Below are 18295 nucleotides of genomic sequence, written 5' to 3' on the forward strand. Positions count from 1 at the left end.
ACAGTGCCCTGTATCACAGTGCGTGTCCCTCCTCACAGTGCCCTGTATCACAGTGTGTATCCCTCCTCACAGTGCCCTGTATCACAGTGTGTATCCCCCCTCACAGTGCCCTGTATCACAGTGCGTGTCCCTCCTCACAGTGCCCTGTATCACAGTGCGTGTCCCTCCTCACAGTGCCCTGTATCACAGTGCGTGTCCCTCCTCACAGTGCCCTGTATCACAGTGCGTGTCCCCCCTCACAGTGCCCTGTATCACAGTGTGTATCCCCCCTCACAGTGCCCTGTATCACAGTGCGTATCCCTCCTCACAGTGCCCTGTATCACAGTGCGTATCCCTCCTCACAGTGCCCTGTATCACAGTGCGTATCCCTCCTCACAGTGCCCTGTATCACAGTGCGTATCCCTCCTCACAGTGCCCTGTATCACAGTGCGTATCCCTCCTCACAGTGCCCTGTATCACAGTGCGTATCCCTCCTCACAGTGCCCTGTATCACAGTGCGTATCCCTCCTCACAGTGCCCTGTATCACAGTGTGTATCCCTCCTCACAGTGCCCTGTATCACAGTGCGTATCCCCCCTCACAGTGCCCTGTATCACAGTGCGTGTCCCTCCTCACAGTGCCCTGTATCACAGTGCGTGTCCCTCCTCACAGTGCCCTGTATCACAGTGCGTGTCCCTCCTCACAGTGCCCTGTATCACAGTGCGTGTCCCTCCTCACAGTGCCCTGTATCACAGTGCGTGTCCCTCCTCACAGTGCCCTGTATCACAGTGCGTGTCCCTCCTCACAGTGCCCTGTATCACAGTGCGTGTCCCTCCTCACAGTGCCCTGTATCACAGTGCGTGTCCCTCCTCACAGTGCCCTGTATCACAGTGCGTGTCCTCCCTCACAGTGCCCAGTATCACAGTGCGTATCCCTCCTCACTTTGCCCAGTATCACAGTGCGTATCCCTCCTCACAGTGCCCTGTATCACAGTGCGTATCCCTCCTCACAGTGCCCTGTATCACAGTGCGTATCCCTCCTCACAGTGCCCTGTATCACAGTGCGTATCCCCCCTCACAGTGCCCTGTATCACAGTGCGTATCCCTCCTCACAGTGCCCTGTATCACAGTGCGTATCCCTCCTCACAGTGCCCTGTATCACAGTGCGTATCCCTCCTCACAGTGCCCTGTATCACAGTGCGTATCCCCCCTCACAGTGCCCTGTATCACAGTGCGTATCCCCCCTCACAGTGCCCTGTATCACAGTGTGTATCCCTCCTCACAGTGCCCTGTATCACAGTGCGTATCCCCCCTCACAGTGCCCTGTATCACAGTGCGTGTCCCTCCTCACAGTGCCCTGTATCACAGTGTGTGTCCCTCCTCACAGTGCCCTGTATCACAGTGTGTGTCCCTCCTCACAGTGCCCTGTATCACAGTGTGTGTCCCTCCTCACAGTGCCCTGTATCACAGTGCGTATCCCTCCTCACAGTGCCCTGTATCAGTGTGTATCCCTCCTCACAGTGCCCTGTATCAGTGTGTATCCCTCCTCACAGTGCCCTGTATCACAGTGAGTATCCCTCCTCACAGTGCCCTGTATCACAGTGCGTATCCCTCCTCACAGTGCCCTGTATCACAGTGTGTGTCCCCCCTCACAGTGCCCTGTATCACAGTGTGTATCCCCCTCACAGTGCCCTATATCACAGTGTGTATCCCTCCTCACAGTGCCCTATATCACAGTGCGTATCCCTCCTCACAGTGCCCTATATCACAGTGCGTATCCCTCCTCACAGTGCCCTGTATCACAGTGCGTATCCCCCCTCACAGTGCCCTGTATCACAGTGCGTATCCCCCCTCACAGTGCCCTGTATCACAGTGCGTATCCCCCCTCACAGTGCCCTGTATCACAGTGCGTATCCCCCCTCACAGTGCCCTGTATCACAGTGTGTGTCCCCCCTCACAGTGCCCTGTATCACAGTGTGTATCCCCCCTCACAGTGCCCTATATCACAGTGTGTATCCCTCCTCACAGTGCCCTGTATCACAGTGTGTATCCCTCCTCACAGTGCCCTGTGTTCTTTTCGCCTGTTTTCTCCATATCTTGGTACACTGTGATAGAGGCTGGGTTGGAGCTGGGTTTGAGAGTGCCAGTGCAGATTATTCACTTGAATTATTAATCTTTTCATTCGCAAATCCAGTCTGGACCGCTGTGGACTAGACTCTCCTTTAGGCCGCTCGCTGGAGCCATGCTGTGTAAAATGAGTTGAGACACTCTTCACCAGGGCTGAAATGTCCACAGGATTACGTTCTTTCATGCTGCGAGCTGTTGTGATCTGGAACGCACTGCCTGAAAGGGCGGTGGAAGCAGATTCAATCGTAACTTTCAAAAGGGAATTGGTTCGCTCTTTCAAAGAGCCGGCACAGGGACGATGGGTCGAATGGCCTCCTTTTGTGCTGTATCATTCTTTGATTCTATGAGTTCCCCACCAATCACTGAGCAGGCAGGCTGTCCCAGGTCTGGATCGGGCACTGCAACTGCCTGCAGATCGTAAGATTGAGCTTAGTTTGGTTGGACTTGAATGAATAAACCGAGCGGTGTTCAGTTTGTGTGTGTGTTTGAGACTCTTCCAGGCGGACTGGTGATCTTGTGATTCACGAATTGTCCTGTGCTTGATTCCAGCTCAGTTTGCTGCTTTTTTGAAACAGAACATGCTGGTGAGGAAGAATCTGAGTGCAGCCAGCTCGTCTTGTGTCTTCGGTAAGTCTGTCTCCTCTCTCTTCCCCCTGCTTCATCGACTGAGTTGGGATGGTGTCCGTCCAGTTCCTGCTGGGAATCCCACCTCACCCCAGCTCAGTCATCGCCCCACGCACCCAATCCCAGCTCACTCCGCCTCACGCACCCAATCCCAGCTCAATCATCGCCTCACGCACCCAATCCCAGCTCACTCCGCCTCACGCACCCAATCCCAGCTCACTCCGCCTCACACACCCAATCCCAGCTCACTCCGCCTCACACACCCAATCCCAGCTCAATCATCGCCTCACGCACCCAATCCCAGCTCACTCCGCCTCACACACCCAATCCCAGCTCAATCATCGCCTCACGCACCCAATCCCAGCTAACTCCGCCTCACGCACCCAATCCCAGCTCAGTCATCGCCTCACGCTCCCGATCCCAGCTCAGTCATCGCCTCACGCACCCAATCCCAGCTCACTCTGCCTCACGCACCCAATCCCAGCTCACTCTGCCTCACGCACCCAATCCCAGCTCAGTCATCACCTCACGCACCAAATCCCAGCTCAGTCATCACCTCGCGCACCGAATCCCAGCTCAGTCATCGCCTCACGCACCCAATCCCAGCTCAGTCATCGCCTCACGCACCCAATCCCAGCTCAGTCATCGCCTCACGCACCCAATCCCAGCTCAGTCATCGCCTCACGCACCCAATCCCAGCTCAGTCATCGCCTCACGCACCCAATCCCAGCTCAGTCATCGCCTCACGCACCCAATCCCAGCTCAGTCATCGCCTCACGCACCCAATCCCAGCTCAGTCATCGCCTCGCGCTCCCAATCCCAGCTAACTCCGCCTCGCGCACCCAATCCCAGCTCAGTCATCGCCTCGCGCACCCAATCCCAGCTCAGTCATCGCCTCGCGCTCCCAATCCCAGCTCAGTCATCGCCTGTCGCACCGAATCCCAGCTCAGTCATCGCCTCACGCACCCAATCCCAGCTCAGTCATCGCCTCACGCACCCAATCCCAGCTCAGTCATCGCCTCGCGCACCCAATCCCAGCTCAGTCATCGCCTCGCGCTCCCGATCCCAGCTCAGTCATCGCCTCGCGCTCCCGATCCCAGCTCAGTCCGTGTGGGGAAGGTTCTCCCACAGTGCTGTTAGGTCGGGAGTTCCAGGATTTTGACCCAGCGACAATGAAAGAACGGCCAATATATGATCAAGTCCGGGATGGTGTGTGTCACTGGAAGGGGGACTTGGAGGTGATGGCGATCCCGTGCTTGTGTATCCAAATTTGCAGAGATGCTAGGAGGCACAGTAAGTTGTGTCGATGGGAGCAGGAAATTCCAAAGGGACGTAGACAAATTAAGTGAGTGGGCAAAACTGCGGCAGAAGGAGTTCAGTGTGGGGAAGTGTGAGGTCGTCCGCTTTGGATCCAAGAAAGATAAATCGGAGTATTTTCTTGATGGTGAGAGACGAGGAGCTGTGGAGAAGCAGAGGGATTTCGGTATCTCTGTACAGAAATCACTTAAAAACCAGTGGACAGGTACAAAAAATAATTAAAGAGGCGAATGGGATGTTGGCCTTTATCTCGAGAGGGCTGGAGTACAGAGGGGTGGGAGTTCTGTTACAGCTGGACAGAGGTTAGACCCCATCTGGAGACTGCGTTCAGTTCTGGGCACCGCATCTCAGGAAGGATATATTGGCCTTGGAGGGAGTGCAGCGCAGATTCACCAGAGTGATACCGGGGCTGAAAGGGTTAAATTACGAGGGCAGGTTGCATAGACGAGGCTTGTATTCCCTTGAGTATCGAAGATTAAGGGGTGATCTAATTGAGGTGTTTAAGATGATTAAAGGATTCGATAGGGTCGATAGAGAGAAACTATTTCCTCTGGTGGGGGGAGTCCAGAACAAGGGGGGCATAACCTTAAAATTAGAGCCAGGCCGTCCAGGGGTGATGTCAGGAAGCACTTCTTCACACAAAGGGGAGTGGAAATCTGGAACTCTCTCCCCCAAAAGGCTGTGGATGCTGGGGGTCAATTGAAATTTTCAAGCCTGAGATCGATCGATTTTTGTCAGGGAAGGGTATCGAGGGATATGGAGCAAAGGCGGGTGAATGGAGCTGAGGTACAGATCAGCCATGATGTGATGGAATGACAGAACGGTTTCGAGGGGCTGAATGGCCTCCCCCTGTTCCTGTGACTGACCTGCTGTGTATTATGCCTCTGTGAGGAGCCTCTGTTCCACATTAACGGTGCTATATAAATGCTCATTGTTTCATTGGCAGTGCTGTACCAGCATCCGTGATTTCAGTTCAAAGGCTCTGTTCGAACATTTAAGTAGTTTCAGTGGAGCTTTTTGCGTTTGTGGTGCGGGCACTGGGACAAAAGGCCCTTCCTGCTTTCTCCTGTTGGCAGGGGGAGTGACGCTGTGGCCCGTCACGGCCAAATCCCACTCAGGGCAGCACGCAAGGCCAGCCATCGTTTTTGGCCCTCGCCTCCTGAAGAGCAGACACATTGTGGGGAACAGTTCCGTGGCACTGGCACCTCGTCCCAGCTCGTGGGTGACTGCGGGCACTGGACGTTGGGCTGTTTGACCACGGGTGTCATCACGAGTGAACTCGATTCTGCCCGCACCTGCGATCCAGGAGGGGGTCTGGACCCCCTTGCTGGTTTGGTTTGGCCTTTCCTTATTGCTGCCTGGCTGAGATCGGTTAACTGGGCCTGGTCACTGACTGACTGATTATTGTCGGTCGAGAAAGGAGGAGCTTGCATTTATACAGCGCCTTTCATGACCTCAGGACGTCCTCATAGAGTCATAGAGTTATACAGCACGGATAGAGGCCCTTCGGCCCATCGTGTCCGCGCCGGCCATCAAGCCCTGTCTACTCTAATCCCATATTCCAGCATTTGGTCCGTAGCCTTGTATGCTATGGCATTTCAAGTGCTCATCCAAATGCTTCTTGAATGTTGTGAGGGTTCCTGCCTCCACAACCCTTTCAGGCAGTGAGTTCCAGACTCCAACCACCCTCTGGGTGAAAAAGTTCTTTCTCAAATCCCCTCTAAACCTCCCGCCTTTTACCTTGAATCTATGTCCCCTTGTTATAGAACCCTCAACGAAGGGAAAAAGCTCCTTAGTATCCATCCTATCTGTGCCCCTCATAATTTTGTACACCTCAATCATGTCCCCCCTCAGCCTCCTCTGCTCCAAGGAAAACAAACCCAATCTTCCCAGTCTCTCTTCATAGCTGAAGCGCTCCAGCCCTGGTAACATCCTGGTGAATCTCCTCTGCACCCTATAACACTTCACTGTCAATAAAGTACTTTTGAAGTGTAGTCACTGTTGTAATGTCGGCAACGCAGCAGCCAATTTGTGCACAGCAAGATCCCACAAATAGCAGTTCATCTGTTCTGGCGATGTGGGTTAAATATTGGCCAGAACTCCCCTGCTCTTCGAATAGCGGCCGTGGGATCTTTTACATCCACCCGAGAGGGCAGACGGGTCCTCGGTTTAACGTCTCATCCGAAAGGCGGCACCTCCGACCGTGCAGCAATCCCTCAGTACTGGCACTGAGAGTGTCAGCCTGGGATTATGGGCTCAATTTTCTGGAGTGGGTCTTGAACCCGTGACTTTCTCACTTCGAGACCAAGGCTCGTTGTCAATCAGCATTAAATGAGAAGAGTGTTTTGGGTGGTGCAGCTCTTATTGTTGTTTCCTGCGTTGATCCACTGTCACCGACACACTGTCCTTAATTTCAGTTCCAGTATCATCAGAGCAGCAGGACCCAGCGGAGAAGGAGGACGCGAAGGGCCAGCTGAAAAGACGGCAGACATCGAGCCCAACTCAGGTGGTCTCCAAGCCCGCCAAGCGCGCCAAGATCAAAGTAACCATCCTCTCCCACGGAGACACGACCGCTGCTGCCCTGCCCTACGCCAGCGCCAAGGAGGGTAAGCTGGCATCTAGCCGTCGGGCTTTATTCCACAGTTTCGCCCCCTGGAAGGGCAGGAAATCCACTGGAGCCGAACTGGGAAAGCAGGCCCTGTCCCAGCTCCTCCCTACCACGCAATTCCCAGCTCCTCCGTTACGTTCCCGAACTGCTCGTTCTGAAAGTGTTGCGAGGAGGGGTGCAGTCGAGGTCTGGGGCAGAGGGGACCCGCCATACCGAGGTACGGAGTCTAGGGCAGAGGGGACCCTCCATACCGAGGTACGGAGTCTGGGGCAGAGGGGGCCCTCCAAACCGAGGTACGGAGTCCGGGGCAGAGGGGACCCTCCATACCGAGGTACGGAGTCTGGGGCAGAGGGGACCCGCCATACCGAGGTACGGAGTCCGGGGCAGAGGGGACCCGCCATACCGAGGTACGGAGTCTGGGGCAGAGGGGGCCCGCCATACCGAGGTACGGAGTCTGGGGCAGAGGGGACCCGCCATACCGAGGTACGGAGTCTGGGGCAGAGGGGACCCGCCATACAGAGGTACGGAGTCTGGGGCAGAGGGGACCCGCCATACAGAGGTACGGAGTCTGGGGCAGAGGGGACCCGCCATACCGAGGTACGGAGTCTGGGGCAGAGGGGACCCGCCATACCGAGGTACGGAGTCCGGGGCAGAGGGGACCCTCCAAACCGAGGTACGGAGTCTGGGGCAGAGGGGACCCTCCATACCGAGGTACGGAGTCCGGGGCAGAGGGGACCCGCCATACCGAGGTACGGAGTCTGGGGCAGAGGGGGCCCGCCATACCGAGGTACGGAGTCCGGGGCAGAGGGGGCCCGCCATACCGAGGTACGGAGTCTGGGGCAGAGGGGACCCGCCATACCGAGGTACGGAGTCTGGGGCAGAGGGGACCCGCCATACCGAGGTACGGAGTCTGGGGCAGAGGGGGCCCGCCATACCGAGGTACGGAGTCTGGGGCAGAGGGGACCCGCCATACCGAGGTACGGAGTCTGGGGCAGAGGGGGCCCTCCATACCGAGGTACGGGGTCTGGGGCAGAGGGGGCCCGCCATACCGAGGTACGGAGTCCGGGGCAGAGGGGGCCCGCCATACCGAGGTACGGAGTCTGGGGCAGAGGGGACCCTCCATACCGAGGTACGGAGTCTGGGGCAGAGGGGACCCGCCATACCGAGGTACGGAGTCTGGGGCAGAGGGGGCCCGCCATACCGAGGTACGGAGTCTGGGGCAGAGGGGGCCCTCCAAACCGAGGTACGGAGTCCGGGGCAGAGGGGACCCTCCATACCGAGGTACGGAGTCTGGGGCAGAGGGGACCCGCCATACCGAGGTACGGAGTCTGGGGCAGAGGGGGCCCGCCATACCGAGGTACGGAGTCTGGGGCAGAGGGGACCCGCCATACCGAGGTACGGAGTCTGGGGCAGAGGGGACCCGCCATACCGAGGTACGGAGTCTGGGGCAGAGGGGGCCCGCCATACCGAGGTACGGAGTCTGGGGCAGAGGGGACCCGCCATACCGAGGTACGGGGTCTGGGGCAGAGGGGGCCCGCCATACCGAGGTACGGGGTCTGGGGCAGAGGGGGCCCTCCATACCGAGGTACGGGGTCTGGGGCAGAGGGGGCCCGCCATACCGAGGTACGGAGTCTGGGGCAGAGGGGACCCGCCATACCGAGGTACGGAGTCTGGGGCAGAGGGGACCCGCCATACCGAGGTACGGAGTCTGGGGCAGAGGGGGCCCGCCATACCGAGGTACGGAGTCTGGGGCAGAGGGGGCCCGCCATACCGAGGTACGGAGTCTGGGGCAGAGGGGGCCCTCCATACCGAGGTACGGAGTCTGGGGCAGAGGGGGCCCTCCATACCGAGGTACGGAGTCCGGGACAGAGGGGACCCTCCATACCGAGGTACGGAGTCTGGGGCAGAGGGGGCCCTCCATACCGAGGTACGGGGTCTGGGGCAGAGGGGACCCGCCATACCGAGGTACGGAGTCTGGGGCAGAGGGGGCCCTCCATACCGAGGTACGGAGTCTGGGGCAGAGGGGGCCCTCCATACCGAGGTACGGAGTCCGGGACAGAGGGGACCCTCCAAACCGAGGTACGGAGTCTGGGGCAGAGGGGACCCTCCATACCGAGGTACGGAGTCTGGGGCAGAGGGGACCCTCCATACCGAGGTACGGAGTCTGGGGCAGAGGGGACCCTCCATACCGAGGTACGGGGTCTGGGGCAGAGGGGGCCCGCCATACCGAGGTACGGGGTCTGGGGCAGAGGGGGCCCTCCATACCGAGGTACGGAGTCTGGGGCAGAGGGGACCCTCCATACCGAGGTACGGGGTCTGGGGCAGAGGGGGCCCTCCATACCGAGGGACGGAGTCCGGGACAGAGGGGACCCTCCATACCGAGGTACGGGGTCTGGGGCAGAGGGGGCCCTCCATACCGAGGGACGGAGTCTGGGGCAGAGGGGACCCTCCATACAGAGGTACGGAGTCCGGGACAGAGGGGACCCTCCATACCGAGGTACGGGGTCTGGGGCAGAGGGGGCCCTCCATACCGAGGGACGGAGTCTGGGGCAGAGGGGACCCTCCATACCGAGGTACGGAGTCTGGGGCAGAGGGGGCCCGCCATACCGAGGTACGGAGTCTGGGACAGAGGGGACCCGCCATACCGAGGTACGGAGTCTGGGGCAGAGGGGGCCCGCCATACCGAGGTACGGAGTCTGGGGCAGAGGGGACCCGCCATACCGAGGTACGGAGTCTGGGGCAGAGGGGACCCTCCATACAGAGGTACGGAGTCTGGGGCAGAGGGGACCCTCCAAACCGAGGTACGGAGTCTGGGGCAGAGGGGACCCTCCATACCGAGGTACGGAGTCTGGGGCAGAGGGGACCCTCCATACCGAGGTACGGAGTCCGGGGCAGAGGGGACCCTCCAAACCGAGGTACGGAGTCTGGGGCAGAGGGGACCCGCCATACCGAGGTACGGAGTCCGGGGCAGAGGGGACCCTCCAAACCGAGGTACGGAGTCTGGGGCAGAGGGGACCCTCCATACCGAGGTACGGAGTCCGGGGCAGAGGGGACCCTCCATACCGAGGTACGGGGTCTGGGGCAGAGGGGGCCCGCCATACCGAGGTACGGAGTCTGGGGCAGAGGGGGCCCTCCAAACCGAGGTACGGAGTCCGGGGCAGAGGGGACCCTCCAAACCGAGGTACGGAGTCTGGGGCAGAGGGGACCCTCCAAACCGAGGCATGGGGTCTGGGGCAGAGGGGACCCTCCAAACCGAGGTACGGGGTCTGGGGCAGAGGGGACCCTCCAAACCGAGGTACGGAGTCCGGGGCAGAGGGGACCCTCCAAACCGAGGTACGGAGTCTGGGGCAGAGGGGACCCTCCAAACCGAGGCATGGGGTCTGGGGCAGAGGGGACCCTCCAAACCGAGGTACGGGGTCTGGGGCAGAGGGGACCCTCCATACCGAGGTACGGAGTCCGGGGCAGAGGGGACCCTCCATACCGAGGTACGGAGTCTGGGGCAGAGGGGGCCCTCCAAACCGAGGCATGGGGTCTGGGGCAGAGGGGACCCTCCAAACCGAGGTACGGAGTCTGGGGCAGAGGGGACCCTCCAAACCGAGGCATGGGGTCTGGGGCAGAGGGGACCCGCCATACCGAGGCATGGGGTCTGGGGCAGAGGGGACCCGCCATACCGAGGCATGGGGTCTGGGGCAGAGGGGACCCGCCATACCGAGGTACGGAGTCTGGGGCAGAGGGGACCCTCCAAACCGAGGCATGGGGTCTGGGGCAGAGGGGGCCCGCCATACCGAGGCATGGGGTCTGGGGCAGAGGGGACCCGCCATACCGAGGTACGGAGTCTGGGGCAGAGGGGACCCTCCAAACCGAGGCATGGGGTCTGGGGCAGAGGGGACCCGCCATACCGAGGTACGGAGTCTGGGGCAGAGGGGACCCGCCATACCGAGGTACGGAGTCTGGGGCAGAGGGGACCCGCCATACCGAGGTACGGAGTCTGGGGCAGAGGGGACCCGCCATACCGAGGTACGGGGTCTGGGGCAGAGGGGACCCGCCATACCGAGGCACGGGGTCTGGGGCAGAGGGGGCCCGCCATACAGAGGTACGGAGTCTGGGGCAGAGGGGACCCTCCATACCGAGGTACGGAGTCTGGGGCAGAGGGGACCCGCCATACCGAGGCACGGGGTCTGGGGCAGAGGGGGCCCGCCATACCGAGGCATGGAGTCTGGGGCGGAGGGGACCCGCCATACCGAGGCACGGGGTCTGGGGCAGAGGGGGCCCGCCATACCGAGGTACGGAGTCTGGGGCAGAGGGGACACGCCATACCGAGGCGCGGAGTCTGGGGCGGAGGGAGCCTCCGAACCGAGGCGCGGAGTCTGGGGCGGAGGGAGCCTCCGAACCGAGGCAGGGAGACTGGGGCGGAGGAAGCCTCCAAACCGAGGCACGGGGTCTGGGGCGGAGGGAGCCTCCGAACCGAGGCGCGGAGTCTGGGGCGGAGGGGGCCTCCGAACCGAGGAACGGGGTCTGGGGCGGAGGGAGCCTCCGAACCGAGGCGCGGAATCTGGGGCAGAGGGGGCCTCCGAACCGAGGCACGGGGTCTGGGGCAGAGGGGACCCGCCATACCGAGGTACGGAGTCTGGGGCAGAGGGGACCCGCCATACCGAGGCATGGGGTCTGGGGCAGAGGGGGCCCGCCATACCGAGGTACGGAGTCTGGGGCAGAGGGGACCCGCCATACCGAGGTACGGAGTCTGGGGCAGAGGGGGCCCTCCATACCGAGGTACGGGGTCTGGGGCAGAGGGGGCCCGCCATACCGAGGTACGGAGTCTGGGGCAGAGGGGACCCGCCATACCGAGGTACGGAGTCTGGGGCAGAGGGGGCCCTCCATACCGAGGCACGGGGTCTGGGGCAGAGGGGGCCCGCCATACCGAGGCATGGAGTCTGGGGCGGAGGGGACCCGCCATACCGAGGCACGGGGTCTGGGGCAGAGGGGGCCCGCCATACCGAGGTACGGGGTCTGGGGCAGAGGGGACACGCCATACCGAGGCGCGGAGTCTGGGGCGGAGGGAGCCTCCGAACCGAGGCGCGGAGTCTGGGGCGGAGGGAGCCTCCGAACCGAGGCAGGGAGACTGGGGCGGAGGAAGCCTCCAAACCGAGGCACGGGGTCTGGGGCGGAGGGAGCCTCCGAACCGAGGCGCGGAGTCTGGGGCGGAGGGGGCCTCCGAACCGAGGAACGGGGTCTGGGGCGGAGGGAGCCTCCGAACCGAGGCGCGGAATCTGGGGCAGAGGGGGCCTCCGAACCGAGGCACGGGGTCTGGGGCGGAGGGAGCCTCCGAACCGAGGCATGGAGTCTGGGGCGGAGGGAGCCTCCGAACCGAGGCACGGAGTCTGGGGCGGAGGGAGCCTCCTAAACCGAGGCACGGGGTCTGGGGCGGAGGGAGCCTCCGAACCGAGGCACGGGGTCTGGGGCGGAGGGAGCCTCCGAACCGAGGCACGGGGTCTGGGGCGGAGGGAGCCTCCGAACCGAGGCACGGAGTCTGGGGCGGAGGGAGCCTCTGAACCGAGGCACGGGGTCTGGGGCGGAGGGAGCCTCCGAACCGAGGCACGGGGTCTGGGGCGGAGGGAGCCTCCAAACCGAGGCACGGGGTCTGGGGCGGAGGGAGCCTCCAAACAGAGGTACTCCGCACTAGTTAAATCTAAATTGGGCACCTCCCTCCTAAGCCTGGGTCCGTGTTCCCCAGTTATGTGCCAATCCTGAACAGTTTACCTGTTCCCCTGAGGATCTTCTGCGTGCTGAGCAGGCGTCCACAGGACTCCGGTCCGGAGAGCGGGGGAGCTCCCAGACCGAGCGGGGTGGGTGGAGATTGATTATGGTGATGGTGGGATCACAGGTCGGAGGGTGGGTTTTTAACCAAGATGGAGCAGGCGTGGCGTATGATTACAGAGGGCGTGATGGCTCTGTTCCGTCGGGCTGATGGAGACATTCAATTTATTTCCTCTTCTCTTCCCCCGCCCTCCCCCGGCAGGTGGGACCGGGAATCCCTTGACGTTATCGGTCAGTCAGCCCGGATCTGGCCCCAAGGAGCTGACCGGACTGCTCGCAGGCCAAAGGTGAGAGATGCGGACAGTCACTTTCTGACCCGATTGATTCCAACAAGCACGGTCTGGGCTGGTAACACACGATCTGTTTTAAAGGTGGGCCTGTTTAACTATCGATTGTTTGTAAATCTGGGTCCCAGAGCTGCTTCGATTCAGAGACGCTTCTTCCAGTCTTCACTGTCAACAGAGGAGACTTTTCTTAGTTCCTTTATAATACCAGAACTCCCCGCACTGTTTCGACACAAAGGAGCCTCCTGGAGCACTGTTCAGAAATCAGGCCAGCTCTCCAATCGATGAGTACAGACCAGCACTGACTGTAGTGTGATCAGTGTCCCAGTCTGTGGACTGTCCAGCACTGACTGTAGTGTGATCAGTGTCCCAGTCTGTGGACTGTCCAGCACTGACTGTAGTGTGATCAGTGTCCCAGTCCGTGAGTGCGGTCCAGCACTGACTGTAGTGTGATCAGTGTCCCAGTCTGTGGACTGTCCAGCACTGACTGTAGTGTGATCAGTGTCCCAGTCTGTGGACTGTCCAGCACTGACTGTAGTGTGATCAGTGTCCCAGTCTGTGGACTGTCCAGCACTGACTGTAGTGTGATCAGTGTCCCAGTCTGTGGACTGTCCAGCACTGACTGTAGTGTGATCAGTGTGTCCTAGTCCGTGAGTGCGGTCCAGCACTGACTGTAGTGTGATCAGTGTGTCCCAGTCCGTGAGTGCGGTCCAGCACTGACTGTAGTGTGATCAGTGCCCCAGTCTGTGGACTGTCCAGCACTGACTGTAGTGTGATCAGTGTCCCAGTCTGTGGACTGTCCAGCACTGACTGTAGTGTGATCAGTGTGTCCCAGTCCGTGAGTGCGGTCCAGCACTGACTGTAGTGTGATCAGTGTGTCCCAGTCCTTGAGTGCGGTCCAGCACTGACTGCAGTGTGATCAGTGCCCCAGTCTGTGGACTGTCCAGCACTGACTGTAGTGTGATCAGTGTCCCAGTCTGTGGACTGTCCAGCACTGCCTGCAGTGTGATCAGTGTGTCCCAGTCCGTGAGTGCGGTCCAGCACTGACTGTAGTGTGATCAGTGTGTCCCAGTCCGTGAGTGCGGTCCAGCACTGACTGTAGTGTGATCAGTGTGTCCCAGTCCTTGAGTGCGGTCCAGCACTGACTGCAGTGTGATCAGTGCCCCAGTCTGTGGACTGTCCAGCACTGACTGTAGTGTGATCAGTGTCCCAGTCTGTGGACTGTCCAGCACTGCCTGCAGTGTGATCAGTGTCCCAGTCCGTGAGTGCGGTCCAGCACTGACTGTAGTGTGATCAGTGCCCCAGTCTGTGGACTGTCCAGCACTGACTGTAGTGTGATCAGTGTCCCAGTATGTGAGTACTGACCAGCACTGACTGTAGTGTGATCAGTGTCCCAGTCTGTGGACTGACCAGCACTGCCTGTAGTGTGATCAGTGTGTCCCAGTCCCTGAGTGCGGTCCAGCACTGACTGTAGTGTGATCAGTGTCCCAGTCTGTGGACTGACCAGCACTGCCTGTAGTGTGATCAGTGTGTCCCAGTCCCTGAGTGCGGTCCAGCACTGACTGTAGTGTGATCAGTGCCCCAGTCTGTGGACTGTCCAGCACTGACTGTAGTGTGATCAGTGTCCCAGTCTGTGGACTGTCCAGCACTGACTGTAGTGTGATCAGTGTGTCCCAGTCCCTGAGTGCGGTCCAGCACTGACTGTAGTGTGATCAGTGTCCCAGTCTGTGGACTGACCAGCACTGCCTGTAGTGTGATCAGTGTGTCCCAGTCCCTGAGTGCGGTCCAGCACTGACTGTAGTGTGATCAGTGCCCCAGTCTGTGGACTGTCCAGCACTGACTGTAGTGTGATCAGTGTCCCAGTCTGTGGACTGTCCAGCACTGACTGTAGTGTGATCAGTGTGTCCCAGTCCCTGAGTGCGGTCCAGCACTGACTGTAGTGTGATCAGTGTCCCAGTCTGTGGACTGTCCAGCACTGACTGTAGTGTGATCAGTGCCCCAGTCTGTGGACTGTCCAGCACTGACTGTAGTGTGATCAGTGTCCCAGTCTGTGGACTGTCCAGCACTGACTGTAGTGTGATCAGTGTTCCAGTCTGTGGACTGACCAGCACTGCCTGTAGTGTGATCAGTGTGTCCCAGTCCCTGAGTGCGGTCCAGCACTGCCTGTAGTGTGATCAGTGTCCCAGTCTGTGGACTGACCAGCACTGACTGTAGTGTGATCAGTGTGTCCCAGTCCGTGAGTGCGGTCCAGCACTGACTGTAGTGTGATCAGTGTGTCCCAGTCCGTGAGTGCGGTCCAGCACTGACTGTAGTGTGATCAGTGTCCCAGTCCGTGAGTGCGGTCCAGCACTGACTGTAGTGTGATCAGTGTTCCAGTCTGTGGACTGACCAGCACTGACTGTAGTGTGATCAGTGTCCCAGTCTGTGGACTGACCAGCACTGCCTGTCGTGTGATCAGTGTGTCCCAGTCCGTGAGTGCGGTCCAGCACTGACTGTAGTGTGATCAGTGTGTCCCAGTCCGTGAGTGCGGTCCAGCACTGACTGTAGTGTGATCAGTGTCCCAGTCTGTGGACTGACCAGCACTGCCTGTAGTGTGATCAGTGTCCCAGTCTGTGGACTGTCCAGCACTGCCTGTAGTGTGATCAGTGTCCCAGTCTGTGGACTGACCAGCACTGACTGTAGTGTGATCAGTGTTCCAGTCTGTGAGTACTGACCAGCACTGCCTGTAGTGTGATCAGTGTCCCAGTCCGTGAGCACTGACCAGCACTGCCTGTAGTGTGATCAGTCTCCCAGTCCGTGAGCACTGACCAGCAATGTCCTGTAGTGTGATCAGTGTCCCAGTATGTGAGTACAGACCAGCACCGACTGTGAGTACAGTCCAGCTCTGATTGTAGTGTGATCAGTGTCCCAATCCGTGAGTGCGGTCCAGCACTGACTGTAGTGTGATCAGTGTGTCCCAGTCCATGAGTGCGGTCCAGCACTGACTGTAGCGTGATCAGTGTGTCGCAGTCCCTGAGTGCGGTCCAGCACTGCCTGTAGTGTGATCAGTGTGTCCCAGTCCGTGAGTGCGGTCCAGCACTGCCTGTAGTGTGATCAGTGTGTCCCAGTCCGTGAGTGCGATCCAGCACTGCCTGTAGTGTGATCAGTGTCCCAGTCCCTGAGTACTGACCAGCACTGCCTGTAGTGTGATCAGTGTGTCCCAGTCCGTGAGTGCGGTCCAGCACTGCCTGTAGTGTGATCAGTTTGTCCCAGTCCCTGAGTGCAGTCCAGCACTGCCTGTAGTGTGATCAGTGTGTCCCAGTCCCTGAGTACTGACCAGCACTGACTGTAGTGTGATCAGTGTGTCCCAGTCCGTGAGTGCGGTCCAGTACTGACTGTAGTGTGATCAGTGTGTCCCAGTCCCTGAGTGCGGTCCAGCACTGCCTGTAGTGTGATCACTGTGTCCCAGTCCCTGAGTGCGGTCCAGCACTGACTGTAGTGTGATCAGTGTGTCCCAGTCCCTGAGTGCGGTCCAGCACTGCCTGTAGTGTGATCAGTGTCCCAGTCCCTGAGTGCGATCCAGCACTGCCTGTAGTGTGATCAGTGTCCCAGTCCCTGAGTGCGGTCCAGCACTGCCTGTAGTGTGATCCAGCACTGCCTGTAGTGTGATCAATGTCCCAGTCACTGAGTGCGGTCTAGCACTGCCTGTAGTGTGATCACTGTGTCCCAGTCCCTGAGTGCGGTCCAGCACTGCCTGTAGTGTGATCAGTGTGTCCCAGTCCCTGAGTGCGGTCCAGCACTGCCTGTAGTGTGATCAGTGTGTCCCAGTTCCTGAGTGCGGTCCAGCACTGCCTGTAGTGTGATCAGTGTCCCAGTCCGTGAGTGCGGTCCAGCACTGCCTGTAGTGTGATCACTGTGTCCCAGTCCGTGAGTGCGGTCCAGCACTGACTGTAGTGTGATCAGTGTGTCCCAGTCCCTGAGTGCGATCCAGCACTGACTGTAGTGTGATCAGTGTCCCAGTCCCTGAGTGCGGTCCAGCACTGACTGTAGTGTGATCAGTGTGTCCAAGTCCCTGAGTGCGGTCCAGCACTGCCTGTAGTGTGATCAGTGTGTCGCAGTCCCTGAGTGCGATCCAGCACTGCCTGTAGTGTGATCAGTGTGTCCAAGTCCCTGAGTGCAGTCCAGCACTGACTGTCGTGTGATCAGTGTCCCAGTCCCTGAGTGCGATCCAGCACTGCCTGTAGTGTGATCAGTGTGTCGCAGTCCCTGAGTGCGATCCAGCACTGCCTGTAGTGTGATCAGTGTGTCCAAGTCCCTGAGTGCAGTCCAGCACTGACTGTCGTGTGATCAGTGTGTCGCAGTCCCTGAGTGCGGTCCAGCACTGACTGTAGTGTGATCAGTGTGTCCAAGTCCCTGAGTGCGGTCCAGCACTGCCTGTAGTGTGATCAGTGTGTCGCAGTCCCTGAGTGCGATCCAGCACTGCCTGTAGTGTGATCAGTGTGTCCCAGTCCGTGAGTGCGGTCCAGCACTGACTGTAGCTTGATCAGTGTGTCGCAGTCCGTGAGTGCGGTCCAGCACTGCCTGTAGTGTGATCAGTGTGTCCCAGTCCCTGAGTGCGGTCCAGCACTGCCTGTAGTGTGATCAGTGTGTCCCAGTCCGTGAGTGCGGTCCAGCACTGCCTGTAGTGTGATCAGTGTGTCCCAGTCCGTGAGTGCGGTCCAGCACTGCCTGTAGTGTGATCAGTGTGTCCCAGTCCGTGAGTGCGGTCCAGCACTGCCTGTCGTGTGATCAGTGTGTCCCAGTCCGTGAGTGCGGTCCAGCACTGCCTGTAGTGTGATCAGTGTCCCAGTCCCTCAGTGCGGTCCAGCACTGCCTGTAGTGTGATCACTTTGTCCCAGTCCCTGAGTGCGATCCAGCACTGCCTGTAGTGTGATCAGTGTGTCCCAGTCCCTGAGTGCGGTCCAGCACTGACTGTAGTGTGATCAGTGTCCCAGTCCCTGAGTGCAGTCCAGCACTGCCTGTAGTGTGATCAGTGTGTCGCAGTCCGTGAGTGCGGTCCAGCACTGCCTGTGGTGTGATCAGTGTGTCCCAGTCCCTGAGTGCGATCCAGCACTGCCTGTAGTGTGATCAGTGTGTCCCAGTCCGTGAGTGCGGTCCAGCACTGCCTGTAGTGTGATCAGTGTGTCCCAGTCCGTGAGTGCGGTCCAGCACTGCCTGTAGTGTGATCAGTGTGTCCCAGTCCCTGAGTGCGGTCCAGCACTGCCTGTAGTGTGATCAGTGTGTCCCAGTCCCTGAGTACGGTCCAGCACTGCCTGTAGTGTGATCAGTGTGTCCCAGTCCGTGAGTGCGGTCCAGCACTGCCTGTAGTGTGATCAGTGTGTCCCAGTCCCTGAGTGCGATCCAGCACTGACTGCAGTGTGATCAGTGTCCCAGTCCCTGAGTGCGGTCCAGCACTGCCTGTAGTGTGATCAGTGTCCCAGTCCGTGAGTGCGGTCCAGCACTGCCTGTAGTGTGATCAGTGTGTCCCAGTTCGTGAGTGCGGTCCAGCACTGCCTGTAGTGTGAT

At 59.7% G+C, this 18295-nt stretch overlaps 1 protein-coding gene across 1 annotated transcript in view; it reads left to right on the top strand.

Annotated features, from left to right (window-relative positions):
- The window catches only part of LOC137335682 (KAT8 regulatory NSL complex subunit 3-like), a 94843-nt gene that overhangs the window by 61259 nt on the left and 15289 nt on the right, over window positions 1-18295 (top strand). Inside the window, 3 exon segments of the mRNA XM_068000973.1 lie at window positions 2654-2731; window positions 6463-6651; window positions 12670-12754. Coding sequence (XP_067857074.1) covers window positions 2654-2731; window positions 6463-6651; window positions 12670-12754 — 352 coding nt within the window.

This window comes from Heptranchias perlo, chromosome 20 (genome assembly GCF_035084215.1).
Source record: "Heptranchias perlo isolate sHepPer1 chromosome 20, sHepPer1.hap1, whole genome shotgun sequence".
Classification (NCBI taxonomy): domain Eukaryota; kingdom Metazoa; phylum Chordata; class Chondrichthyes; order Hexanchiformes; family Hexanchidae; genus Heptranchias; species Heptranchias perlo.